The sequence below is a fragment of the Cryptomeria japonica genome, chromosome 6 (assembly GCF_030272615.1).
Source record: "Cryptomeria japonica chromosome 6, Sugi_1.0, whole genome shotgun sequence".
NCBI lineage: Eukaryota > Viridiplantae > Streptophyta > Pinopsida > Cupressales > Cupressaceae > Cryptomeria > Cryptomeria japonica.
The window spans coordinates 554,401,389-554,416,188 of NC_081410.1; the positions used below are offsets into that span (position 1 = coordinate 554,401,389).

Below are 14,800 nucleotides of genomic sequence, written 5' to 3' on the forward strand. Positions count from 1 at the left end.
TTCGAAAGATACCAGTACCAATTGCGCAACAAAGAGATTGATCAATGCAAAGTATAATGGAATCAATATGATGCTACATGGGAAGATACGAATGAGATGCAATAGATGTTTTAATTAAAACTCTTTTAAAGTTATATTTGTGCATCGGGACGATGCATAATTTAAGGGGGGAAGTATGTCATAACCCTATTTTTTTATCTTGATTGGACTTATTATTATTATTATTATTATTCACATGTGAGGTCATAAATTATTTGGGAAATTATTTATTCTCTCAATATTCTAAATTGAGCACATGGTGTAGGAGAAATAAGAACATTCTAGAAGGGATTTTCAAATTCAAAATGCATGGTCAAATGTAACCACCACTATGACAAGTTGTAAGGAATATGTCTTGCATGAAATAGTTTCAAATTCAAAATTTAATATGCATGTAACCCCCACTTTTGCATGGAAAAAAAAGAATATGTGATTGAATCAAAAATAAATAAGAATAAGTAAGAATAAGAAATCAATATTTTTATATATTAAAAAAAAAATCAATTGAGTTTTTGGATTAAGTTAAGTGGGTTATTACAACTTTACCAAAGATATGCCAAGCACATAAAGTGCTAAACAAAATATAATCATTTTCAACAAATGCTAAGTATAGCATGAAACCTTGCATTATAGAATGTGACCGTGTCAAGCACTCACAAGTACTATAAAACCAAATAAGTGTCAATCAACCAATGTATGCCAAATGCCCAAAGTGTTGTTGACAAGGACTATACCCAAGTCATGTATCAAAACATATAGCAATGCCATATTAGGATCAACCACGTGTCCATATGCAAAATGAAACACCATAGAAATATCAAATTGCAAATGAACCATATGTATACCTGTCAAACTGTACCAAGCACCTTAAATCATGAAATGCTTTGTACATAAAGAAATGTCAATGCACCATGATATATAATTTGCCAATAACAAATCCCTTTTTATCATCAAGGACAACTAAGGGACAACATAATGATGTTTTTGTATATTGCAAATTTGTTTTTCAGGAAAGTAGTAAGGCTACATGGTCTCCCAAAGAGCATACTTTCAAATAGAGATACAAAGTTTGTGGGATACTTTTGGAGGAAAATATGGAGGAATCTAAGGACTAATTTGAATTTTTTATTCAGCCTACCATCCACAAATAGAAGTTTTAAACAAGAGCTTGGGAAACTTTTTGAGAAGCTTGGTTGTAGACAAGCCAAAGGGGTGGTATTTGGTTCTATCTCAAGCTAAATTTGCATACAACAAGTTAATTAATAGGAGTACAACTAAGACACCATTCCAAATTGTTTATGGTAGTAGCTAAAGAGATGCTTTAGATTTAATTAATTTAAATAGAAATGATAAGACAAGTACAAATGTAGAAGACTTTACTGACACATGAAGAGCTCATACAGGAGGTAAAGAAGCATATCAATAAAATGAATTTTCAGTATAAGTCTAAGGCATATTTGAGGAGGATACATAAGGAGTTTTAGATTGGGGATGAATTTATGGTACACTTGACAAAAGAAATATTCTCAATTGGTACTTACAACAAGCTAAAAATGAAGAAATTTTGGCCTTGCAAGATTGTAAGTAATCGTGATTCAAGTAATGCCTATGAAGTGGAGTTACCTAATGAGCTTAATATTTCCCCCATATTTAATATTTTAGATCTAGTTTAGAATATCATGAAAGTGAGTTTCAAGGAGATGTAACAAGAGCACAGTTGAACATTCCAACATCTACTTCACAAAAGGAGGACATAGAGGTAATTTTGGACATCAAGGTGAGTAGGAGCATGAGGAACAAGCAATACTTTGATTATTTGGTAAAATGGCTTGGAAGACCTAAAGAAGACTCATCTTGGTTATCAAAATCTAAAAGTTAAAGGCCTTGGTTTTCCTCTTGAGAAGTGATAGGATACTTTTCTTTCTACCATGGGTGTCTAATGTAGGGGCATCCACATGTAGGAGGGAACCTCAAATTTTAAATTTTAAAATTTCTTTCTTGTAGGTGTTATATTTTGATGTTTATGATTTTGACTAGCTCTTTTAAATGTCCTAAATTGTAGTAGTGGGGAATCTAGACACCCAATAAGTGAAATGGATATTTTCATCAAAATAGAACCACATCTTGTGAGAAGTGGAGTCCCATAATAGCCTAAAATTTGCAAATTTGAAAACGGTTTTTAAATACCATATGAGAGTGGATTGGTTGGAATTTTAAGGTTATTTTGTGGGGGGTGGTTCTTTTAGGAGTTGGACGTAGCATTATTGCAAAAACAAATTTTTGGAGATTTTTTTTTTGGGTGGGAAGAAGTTTTTTATGAGAAAATAAAGAATAAACCTCTAGATTTTGGTAAGAGGGAAGAGCTAAAAGTATTTTTATTTTGAGGGTTAGATTAACTCCATTTTGGTTGTAGGTGCAAGGAGATTTTTACAAGGACATTTTGGTGGAGAGCAAGGAAGAAGAAAGAAAATTGGTTTGAAGGCCATTTGTTGTTGTTGATGTTTCATTTTGCGGGTCTTGGAACAAATTAATATCATATTGTAATATGGAATTAGAAGCCAATAGGCTTGGAAGATTGTTTTATAAAATTGTTCTTAATTTCAATGAAAAATTCTCCTAGTTTTGATGCATAAAGTTGGTGTTCAAATAACATTAGTTTTTTTATTTCAAAACATATTCTCGTAAGTGTTGTAATAAGTTGCAATTGTTTGTTGAGGGGTAGGACTACCTCTTACATCAAAACTAAAAAAGGGTCCCCCCTTCATTTTGCATAGCAACAATTGAGAGCGTGAATATTCAGTATTCTTCACTTTGAGAACATGTAAATCTAGTTTTCTTTATTTAATATAACCAAATATACCCACATGGTAGCAAATTTTGTGTATGTATGATTGGACTTGTGTGTGAGAGAGAGTGAAATATTAATAAATATGACATCTTTTAAATTTATTAAGCTATACATATATAAAAGTTAAAGTTTTTGAAATTGGTATAGTATATATATTTTCATATAGAAAGAACTAGTCAAAATATGTAGATTAAAATAGTTTACATAGAAACAAGTTGTTGAATCTCGTCATATTACTATTTCATTATTTCACTAGTAGATAGATAGACCAGTCCCACACAACCATACTAATTATGGAAAAAAAAAAACATACTATAATTAGATAGACAAATTAAATAAATCACAATCATGATAAATAATTACATTCATAATGAATCATCCCCATAAATCAAACAAAAACTTGTAAATTATTACAAATTAATTTTATTTTTAAAAATTCAAATGAAAATATTTTAAAATTATAAGATAATTAAATATATTTTTCAAATAAAATATTAATTGCATCCATTACTAATTACCATAATAAAAGAATCATTTGTTTCTTATGAAAAAAACCAAAAACAAAATTGATAAACATATAGATCTTTAAATATTTAAGGTTGCAATCTATGTATTTTATACTTAAATGCTATAGTGAAATTTAACCTCAATTTTTTTAGGCAACACGAACAAATACAAATCTCCTCAATACTATTTTTGAATATTTTTACAATACTCATCTAATTATTTTATATTATGTGGTGAGAAATCTCCATCGTTCCTATTTTACAAAGATCTCCTTTGACATGATTTTAAAATTATGACTATTGATTTAAGAGTAAGCAAATGTAATAATTTTGTTTGAAAAGTGTCAAATCTTAATTTATATATATTAATGTTAATTTGAAACCCTCTCATTCTAATGATAGATCACACACTTGATAATAAAAATGTATAAACAATCAAATTTAAAAATAACACTATTTTTTGAAGATGTTTACAATAATCATCCAGTTACTTTATAACATATGGTGAGAAATATCGGTCTTATATGATTGTTCATATTTTACAAAGATCTCACTATATGTGATGTTAAAACTGACGGCTGATTTAAGAGTGGTATTAAAGGTACCGAATCATATGTTAATGATAACTTGAATCTTCTGAAACTCTCTTTTTCAATCTGATGATAGATTAATTATAATAAAAACACACACACAATTAAAGAGTGATATGTTAGTCAGGGAAAATTAGAAACAGACAGCTACACAAAGCTACCCAATGCTCATTGTAAACCTACACGATTAAGGAAAAGAGAGCAAGACAATTAAGGCGGGCCTACCTACCATTATGTACTGAAGTAGTAATGGTTCCATTGCTACTTTCAGGCACGAGACTAGACAAGGTGGACTGAGAAAACACAGCTCCAACCGGTGGCAAAACAACATAGATCGCCATTGGCCTGGTGGAAGGCAGCTGCGGCAGCTCTTCATTAGGGTTCATGAGCACTTGAATGGCCCGTCTCATAGAAGGGCGTAACTGTGGATCAGGATGCGAGCACGCTAAACCCAAGATCAACACCCTTCGTATTTCCTCTGCATCATAATCAGACCCATCCAATTTGGGATCCACACACTCCAAAACACTATCCTGGCTATAAAGCCCCCAAACCCAGTCCACCAAATTCCCTTCAGCCAATGGACTCTTGCGCTCCAGCACCCGCCTACCAGTGGCCACCTCCAACAGCACGATCCCAAAACTGAACACATCCGACTCGGCGGTGGCCTTGCCCGTGTAGCTGCACTCGGGCGCCATGTACCCGGGCGTACCCGCCAGTCGGGTCGTCACATCAGGAGTAGCATCGTCATTCTCAATAAACCTGGCCAGACCAAAATCCCCAAGTCGGGCATTGAATTCCCCGTCGAGCATCACATTGCTGGGCTTCACGTCCCGGTGAACGACCCGCTGCTCCCATCCTTCGTGCAGGTACAGTAGAGCCGAAGCCAGGCCGCACAGAATCCTGTGACGCCGCGCCCAATTCAAGGGCGTGGCCCCTGTTCTGTCGAAGAGAAACTTGTTCAGGCTTCCGTTGGGCATGTAATCGTAGACAAGGAGAAGCTCATCGCGCTCGTGGCACCACCCGTGGAGCTGCACTAGGTTCCGGTGGCGTAGGCGACCGATGGTGGTGATTTCTGAGATGAACTCCTTTGCCCCCTGTTTTGACCCCGCTGAAATTTTCTTCACCGCTACCAACGCCGCCGGTTCGTTCCCTCCGCCCCCAAGATTTCCTCTGTACACGCTCCCGAACCCGCCGGTTCCCAGAAGCTCCGCTTCGCTGAAATTGTTTGTGGCGGCGGCAAGTTGCCTGTAAGGGTACCTGTGGGGCGCGTTTTGAATCACTGCCAGTTCCCCGCTGAAGTACCCAAGAGTTGAAGCAGCCCTCTTTTTCCTAACCACGAACCACCAGACTAATAATCCCACCACAACTAACCCGACTGTAATGGATCCCGCCAAGACGCCGATTTTGACCCCAGTACCGAATCCTCCGGGCGTTCCCGTTCCCACTGGGAGCAATTTCAGAGAAGAGTTAGGTAAAATCACGGAGCTGAAATTCCAGTTGAGAATTCTGTGTACCTCGTAGGAATTCCCTGTTGATGCAGCAAAACCCACATACGCCGATCTTGGAACAGTGTTTTCGAGCTCCACCGTGTGGTTCAGAATGCTCGCATAGGGCGAAGAACTGTTTGCATAGCGCGCATAGATTTGCAGGGATTTAGCCCGGCCGTCGTAATGGACCCGGACTTGTATAGCTCGCCCGGCCTTGATGTCGATGCCTTGCTCTCCCATACCAGCGGTTGAGTCGGATGTGGTGCCCCGAGTATCGATGCCCACATGATTGCTGTCCGGGTCGAATCGATTCTTGTACGTGTCGAATTCGATGGCGAGTTGCCCAGTCGTGTTTCCGTCCGTAGACTGGTCGTAGACGCCGAGCATGCTGCCATAGCTTCTTGGTAAAAAGCTTTTGTTATTCGGGACAATGATGAAAGCAAGACCGTCACCATTGAAAACTTTGGGTTTTACGAAGATGGTGAAAACGGTGGTGAAACTCGCCGGCCACATCGTGACAGGCTGACGGTACAGAACCCTTCCAATCATTCTCGGAAACACCACATTTGAAGCCGTTTCGTTTGAGACATTTAAAGTGGCGTATGGATCAGGTGTGAGATTGATATAAACATGGTCGGCTGGAATGGAAGCGTTCCCCATGTATATGAGCTGCTGGCTGTTGTTCTGGCCAAAGTAGGCAAAGGAAAAATTAGTGCTCTTGCTATTCGCCTGCTGTGCGTAGGAAGCACAAATAAAAAATGGAAGCAGGCTTTTCAGAGCACAAACCCGCCTTATCAACATTGATAATCTACCTAGGACAAAATCAAATTGAAGTCTGTGGGTCACAGAAATTAGAGATTTTTAACTCTTCTAAAGTGGAAAGGCCACAACACAAAACAAGGATGGAACCAGAAGCATGTTCCATTCAAATTTGGCAGCATGGAATCTGTGAACCTGCAAGAAATCAGTTATTCTCACACCCAGTTCCAGAATTTGACAAGTAATATTATCAGATGTTAAAATCTTCCAAAACTAAATTACCAAACCCAAGTGAATTTGAAGAAGTTCCAAGAAAGTCAGTCATCCGTAACCCACGCGCTGATTTCTTGTCTATTTCTCCATTACGTCCTTTTCAACCTAAATATCCTCTGTGCAAGGTAGTGACACCCCAAAATTTTCGAAGCCCGAATATTAGATCACACATAATATGTCCAATTACGTAGTCTGAAATTCTCACGAAAATAAGAAATTAACTCTTGTAAGTTTAGAAGTCCCTACAGAAAAGAATGATGGAACTCGAAGCCTGTGGCAGCATGGAAATCAGTCAAACTTCAATTAAATTGAAAGAAATCAATTATTCACACACCCAGTTCAGATTTACAAAAGTAATATTATTCAATGTGGCTTGAGCTTTCTTTTTGGAACTTTGTTCGATTTTTTTGAGAGAAATAATTGCATAACTTTAGAGTAAAAATATTTCACTCTTTTTTTTTTAACCTTGAGATTGCATCTTAGGATTTGCATTGATATGGATTTGATCATACATAATATATTTAATTGCGTAATCTGAAATTCTCACGAAAATAATAAATTAACTCTTGTAAAGTCAAAAAAGAAAAGAATGATAGAACTTAAAGATGTCCCACACAAATTTGACAGAAAACTTCTCAGGAAATCAATTATTCACACACCCAATGTCAGATTTACAAAGGTAATATTATCACAAAATAATAGTATTCAATGTGGATTGAGCTTTTTTTAAACCTTACTTTAAGACTTTTTTAAGACAAATAGTTGTATAGCTTGCAAAAGTCATTTAGAGTAGGAATTTTTCACAAAATTTTTACCTTGAGGTTGCATCGTAGGGTTTGCATTGAGATGGATTTAACAATCATTTTTTTTAGAATATTAAGTTTAAACAGATTTTGGGTTTGAAGTATTATCCTTTAGTCTATTTGAATATGTCTAGGAGAAAGGACCTAGTAGTTGAGCATGTTCCAATAATTATTATAGCATTTGTTAAGTTAATGTTCAATAATTTTAATAATATAGCACCAATAGTTGTGATTTCAAAGTTGTTAGTGTACCCATAATTGAATGAAATGTATACATTAGATCTCAAAAGTAAACAAATCATGTGATAACATTATAGTGCACCAATAAAACATGAGTTAGTTTACAATTATCAGTTTAACTTTTGTTTTGGACCTTTTTGGACACCTCAACAAAAAGCATGTTAATATTAATGATGTGACTCTCACAATGCAAATCTATGAAGATCTAATAGAGTTATATTTGAATATGTAATAGTTATTAATAAGCCCATGTCATATATTTTAGTCTATTATTAAATTGTATCATGTATATTAGTTCGAGTGATGCAATCTAATATTTTGTTGATAGGGTCTAGTAATTCTACTCACCTTTCTTGTAGACTTTTTTGTGAATGCATTGTGTTTAGAAATAAAGTGGACCTTGCTTCAAGATAAAAGGAAGAATCTTGAGCTTGTTGATAGCAATCGATCTAATGGAAGAAAATCAAACACCATGATGATGTCAAATATGTGATATAAACACAAGGTCGAATGTTTTGGTGAATCTATAAAGTATATGTAGAATACTCTTAAATAGGATGGTTTATTCCATATCTAGTTGGTTCTCAATTAGACACTAATGGACCAAGAATGTCTTTCAATACATGTCTATAGTAACACAATTTAATATTTTTGATAATTTTTTAAGGGGTTAGATTTTGGCTAAGAGATTTGAATATTAAAGGAAATGGACTAGCTTGTGTCAAGCAACCTAGTCCATAAAGTAGGCCACACCATGTGAACTAGTCTATAAAATAGGCCGCACCATGTGGCCTAGTCCTAGGTGGCAAACCAATGTGAATGTGGATTGACCTAAACCAATGTCAAATGAGTGATTATTAGTTGATTAATTCTAGGTATGTTTGTTTTGTGTGTGAATGTAAATATGCATTTATAGCATGTATCTAAAATAGAATAAGAAATCGTGTAGGGTATGCAGTTGTATCCCTTGCATTTTCCCCTCACTTTAGGTTGTTTGTGAACCTATATGATAAATACATAATAAAAAGGTAAAAAGGCATAAAATTAGAGTTGGAACTTTGGATGGCTTAGTTATCTTCGTATACCTTAAAAAACATGTCATGTTTCATATCAACCTGCAACTTATCAATATTTTTACTTATTATATGATTGACACAATTAATTTTCTTAAACGGTATGAATATTATGAGTATAAACAAAAATAAAACATAGAACTAGTAAGAAAAAAATCAAACAATTTAGCATCTTTTATCCTAGAAACTTTGTGAGGGGAACTGATATATGTGGTATTGGTTATTATATGTCTACTTTATATAGTTACTTTGAAAAGAATAATAGAACAGATATATATAATAATGGATACCCTTTACTTTCTATCTATCTACATAGACTCAATAAATAGTTGAATAAAATAGTTGAATAAATTTATTGATTTCTTAGATTACTTATTTCAATCTATATACTTCCAAGAACCTCTATTTATATAAGTACTAGTGTTAGAACATTATCCTTGGCCACATAACAAGTCTTGCAAATGTTGGAAGTCAAAATGATATTTATTTATTTATTTCAAAATTTAAGTTACATTTTTAAGGAGAACTACCATATTTATTGCTTCATTCTAGACACTATCATTGTCATGCTATCATCATATTCTCCAATTTATGACCAACTTGTTAAATACCATATTGGAGAATACGGGCCAATTGCAATCACAACTTGCTAATCTAACTAATGCTACCACTCAACCCTCGCTCCATACAATCACTACAACCCACTTGTTCATATCCTAAATTCACACCTACCCCATGTGGTTAAGATTCCTAAGTTTGATAAATTCAATGGAGATGGTGATCCGCACCTACATATCAACTCTTTCACTACACTTTGTAGTGACTTCCATCATTAATATCATATCTTAGACAAGATATTCTCTCAGTCTCTTAAGGGTTTAACCGCAGTAAAATGGTATTGCTCTTTATCTGATAACTCCATCTACTCTTTTGATCAACTGATGAATGAATTTCTCCGAAGATTTCAAGCGAACATTGGTAGCAAGGTCACTATCCCTGACCTTATTCATTGTAAGAAAAAATCAAACAAGAAACTTACAAACTTCATTTCTCATTATTAGTTTGTCTCTTCCAAGAACCCTATGTCCTCCTTGATGGGTATCTCTAGAGGATGTCCATCCACAGTTTGCAACTAGCACTTGGGAGAAATTTTCCTTACCTAAGTGCCCTACCTTTTCCAATTTGTGTACTACACTTAGAGACTATCAACGGACATTGGCTCAGACTTTGCTTCAATTTTCTCATGCTAATAACTTTGTCCAGTTGTGTCCTCTTGTAGGGGGTCTAGGAAAATTAAAGCAGTTACTAATGTAATTAGCATCCCTCAAGAAATTGAGAAGAACACACAAGGGACTCAACGTGATTGGGTGTTCGCCAAACTATCTAATTCTTAAGTGTGTTACAAAAGTTGCTCAGAGATAATCAATTACCCTTCTAGAATTTCAACCACTCCATGACAACAAACAATGCCCTCATTAGTATGTTGCATTGAATTTTTTGTCAATATCACCAGGTGTTAGTACATTGACACCGAACGTTGTGTGTGTCTACGACATATCATCTAGAACCACATAAACAATGGTACTATCTAGGTCGGTGATAGAAATCAGATTCCTAAAAAGTCTATTGCTAAAGCTAATAGTGAGACCTCTTTCCTCCACATTCTTCTAACTTCATCTCTACATCATCTTCTCCTCCACCGAGTGATTGTGCATACGTTAACATGTTGACTATCGTTCTGATCTCTCCCTCAAGTCAAAAGGTCAATATTCCTAACATATCATTCACGCCTAATGACTCGTATTGTGGACAACCTTTGCCTCTTTACATTCCTACTCAAATCAATGTTGTTACAGGTGTTATGGTTGGTCCCTCTTGCGAGTCAGTGTAATTACAAAGGAGGTCCTCTTCATTAATAGATTGTACAGGGTGAAGTATGACAAGTCGAAGGCCAACATTCATGCAAATGATAGTCTTTTTTTTTCCTCTGATGGGATCTACTACCTTGGCAGTCCTTGTGGGACCCAAGGCAATTTCTACTACATTTGTAGTCATTCTAGAGTTCAACCTATTCAGGGTGAAATTAGGCGTTCCTTTGGCTAGTTTATATGGACGTGGTCCCCTCTATTGTCCACAAATGTCTAAAGTTTCCTCATGAGGGCACAATGCACATTGTCTAGGACACTAGATATAAGCCACTAGTGTCACATGGGGGCTTTTCTTTTGATCACTTCTATGAATTTTATTGACCCCAAATAATTGGATCCCCCTATCTCTTTATGTTCTCCATAGTGAAGGGCAATGCCTCTTCATTTTATTCATTATTCATTTTCTCTTTTTGTACTCCTCGATTAATAAAATCTTCTTCAAAGACCAAAGTCGCCTTCTAGTTCCAATTCCATATGTAGAGCTCAATTCTATGTACATGTATATCCCACTATACATGTATATCTCATCCTGCATCAATAACATAGCTACAAATTGAGACATAAGATGATTGGATATGCATGTTAATTGCATGTAGACTTTCAACATTCTTATCGTTCAAATAAATAGATATGGCTAGACAACCAGAGGGTAATCAACAACCCAAAAGAGCACAAAAATATAAAGAATGATAGCCTAAAGACTACAACTTGTAAGAAACCACAAGAAAATGCCTACAGATGGTCATACCAAACAACTATCAAATATCATAGTAAGAACATATAATAGAAAATCCAAGTGATTTCAATGGCCATGATTTTAGTTCCCTTTAGCCCTCACACCTCCTAACATGCTCACATTCCTCATGTGCCCTTTAAAAATCCTTAGCCAAATTCTATTCATGCTCCTACATATAAATTGTTAATAACAGTATTAAATGTAACTATTATGCAAGCAAAGCAATAAAATAACAACCTATGACATTTTAAGTAGAAGGTCAAAGTTGTGCAAAAACATTGTTGCAAAACAATCTAACTTATAAATATAAACGACTTAGCAATAAATAAAATGTGTTCGACTTGTGATATTTTTCAAGAGATGTAAGCCAATGATTTTTTTAGTGGCAAATATTTATCAATTGACAAATAATACAAGCTCTAAGGCAACCTAAATCGCCACATTTTTACAAAATTTAATATTAGTCCTAGTTAAATCCATCAAACATTTGCTTTATTAAACTTTTAAACCCAAATATTGCCACAATATTTAATACCTAATTAGATCAGATTTGCCTAAAAGAAATTTATACGTGATAGTAAAAAATTAAGTTAATTCACCAATAATATTATATAGTTATTATATCACTAATTGGGGTTTTTCTCATAGTGTGTTGGTTAAGTGGTTGTGTTGTGGCCACCAAGGTTCAAACCCCTGCTAGTCCATTGTGATCGCAAATTTTGTCTTCGTCGATCCATGGTGGTCACGTGTATGAGTCTAATCTTTAATAAATGGGGATGAGGTCCCCTGTTTGCAATCATACTAGTTCATAACTCTGTCAAAAGTGTTTCACGTCGTGTTGGAGGTTCTATCATGCCAACGTCACCGATCACATTAAAAAGTTTGCCAGGCACTAATTTTAAAAAAAGGCTATATCACTAATTTTTAATCACATCCTGAGAGTTGTATTCCATGGATTAAAATGTAACCACAACGCTTCAATGCCCATGAGCCCAAATTTGTATTTGGGTAGTTACAAATTTATAATCTAATAGTTGGGGTTAAATTTTGTGGGTCAAAATGTACATGCAATGCTCCAATGCCGCTCATGGAACCTGAAATAAAACCCAAATCATTATATTATATATAAAATCAACAATCGATTTAAACTATTCAATGTTTGATTTAAAATATTAAAGAATCATAAATACAAGCACTATACCTTGAAGCTTAAACTAGTGAATCACTGTCACCTTCAAGACCTTACTTTTTACATAAGAATTTTTTATTTTTGAAAGGAATGATTTCCATGGTAATTAATATATTTATCAAGATTCACTAAGATTTTCTACAAATTACTAATGATTTTAAAAAAACATCAATAAAGGGCGCATGAGTAGCCGAGTTGGTGTGAAGGCGAGTCGTGAGGCGTAGTGTTAGGCTAATGATCCCGATGCTATGCATCAACTCCGGTTCGATTTTCACTGGTTACCATAAACCCTTTTAAGGGCGCATGAGTAGCCGAGTTGGTGTGAAGGTGAGTCGTGAGGCGTAGTGTTAGCCTAATGATCCCGGTGCTATGCATCAACTCCGGTTCGATTCTCACTGGTTACCATAAACCCTTTTGGGGATGTCCCCGCAGCGCAACGGCAGTTGCGAAGCCCTGTGGACAAGGTGATCCTTGGTTCGAGTCCCTGCTCTCCAGTGCTCCCGGCTGGTGATGCGACATGCGTACGGTCGCGGTCAGAATTGTTGGTCAAAGGGATGCTAATGCTCGTTAATGTTCACAGACACAATGAATGTTTAGTTCGAGGTGTTAAGGCCTTGACTCGGGTCACAACCAGTTGGGCAATATGGTGGAGCAGCGAACGGAGAACCAACATGGAGAGATAAGGAGACTTACAAAGAGATAAGGTGGCTCGAGCTTCGCGGATGGAGAGATAAGGTGGTGCTGCGATTAATGGAGTGATAAGGAGTTCTTGCTCGTGGGCAACAAGGTGGAGAGATAAGGAGATTGGAGTGATAAGGAGAGAAAAAATGAAGAGATACGGGGAGAACAAAGTGATAAGGAGAAATGTTTGTGAGAACCACACTAGAGGTGTTGATACCTCATTACGATGTACTCGGGGATGGGGTCCCCCTTTGTGGCCCCACTGGTTCAAGCTCCAATCAAAAGCAGGGTTCAAGCTCTAGTCAAAAGCAGTCAAAAGAAGTCACCGATCGAAAAAAAAAAAAAAAAAACATCAATAAAATTAATATTTAAAAGAAAATATCTTGTCAAGAAAATTAATAATTTTTTCAAGAAAATTAATAATTTTTTCAAGAAAATTAAAGATTCATCAAGATTTTATATCTTTTCTCAAAGAAGGTTTCTTAAGTTATCACTCATGCAAGCCCCAATAATTCAAAGAAAACTTGCAATCATTTGCTAATATGGTTCACTTTCCCAAGCTCTATGTGATACAAATTGGAAGGACCATTTGCAGTGTTTAAAAGGGACAATTATCAACCTTTCATAAGCAATAGATAAAATGTGTTCAGCTAATGGTCTTTTCCAAGAGATGGGAACCCCAAATGATCCTATGAGAAGCTTGCAAACATTTGCTAATAGGGTTCACTTTCCCAAGTCTTTCTCTATGATACAAATTGGAAGGCCGATTTGTAGCATTTGTAATGTAGAGCTATTCGCCTTTCATTCAAAACCTTAAGGAATGAAACATCACACTTTGAGCAACAAATCTCATGTGCCCAAACAAAATAAATACCACTATCTCAATTCTAGATGTTGAACAACGACCAAATTGTTGCAAGTTTTGTTATAAGTCTGCTTAGATCCCCAAAATACTATTTGATCACAAGTTTTGATTGTATATGTTTATGATATTGTGAAAGCACAATGAACTCATTTACATTCCAAATTTCCTGGTACGTTTATTTGTAATGTTATATTAAGTTTCTTACAAGAAGGATTTTACCTACCTCAGGGTTATGCCCCGTTGGAATCTCTAGTTGGTATGTCTTTTATTTTGTAAATAATGTCTCCTCTGAATTTTGGAGGCCTATTTTCCACTCCTCGTTAATGTAAATGGTTCGTCTTGTTAATGTAAAGGGTTGTACCTTCAAGACCCATTGACCTACTTTCATCATTTCCACATCCATATCATGCATCTCAATCACCTTTTAATTTCTCCAAATATTGATTTACGCCATGTATCATGGATGTTTTCTGTTGCAAGGAACTATTTTAATAGAGCCAAAAAAACGTAGACATTGATACTTATGATCTATACAAGTTTTTTGAAGATATAACATGCAAGACAAAAAAATAAAATCCAGTGTGATCAAACCATTCTAAGCTTTGAATATCACACTGCAAACTTACAGTAAAGGAGTCGCCGTGGTTAACTTCCTAACATCAACCATCCATACTAATTGAAATTTGCATTCAATCCCAAAAACAGCAACAATTTACTTTCAATTTACATTTATCATAAATCAAAATAAAAAATTTGCAAAATTTTAATGGAGGCAGTTAG

General features: G+C 35.5%; 1 protein-coding gene across 1 annotated transcript; it reads right to left on the reverse strand.

The window, feature by feature from the left end:
• Nucleotides 1-3,834: 3,834 nt before the first annotated feature.
• LOC131067299 (probable L-type lectin-domain containing receptor kinase S.5) lies at nucleotides 3,835-6,524 on the reverse strand. The gene is made up of 2 exons (XM_059207483.1): nucleotides 4,213-6,524; nucleotides 3,835-4,049 (listed from the first exon to the last, which is right to left on the reverse strand). The coding sequence occupies exons 1-2, from the start codon at nucleotides 6,272-6,274 to the stop codon at nucleotides 4,045-4,047; spliced, it is 2,067 nt and encodes a 688-aa protein (XP_059063466.1). The 5' UTR covers nucleotides 6,275-6,524; the 3' UTR covers nucleotides 3,835-4,044.
• Nucleotides 6,525-14,800: the final 8,276 nt, after the last annotated feature.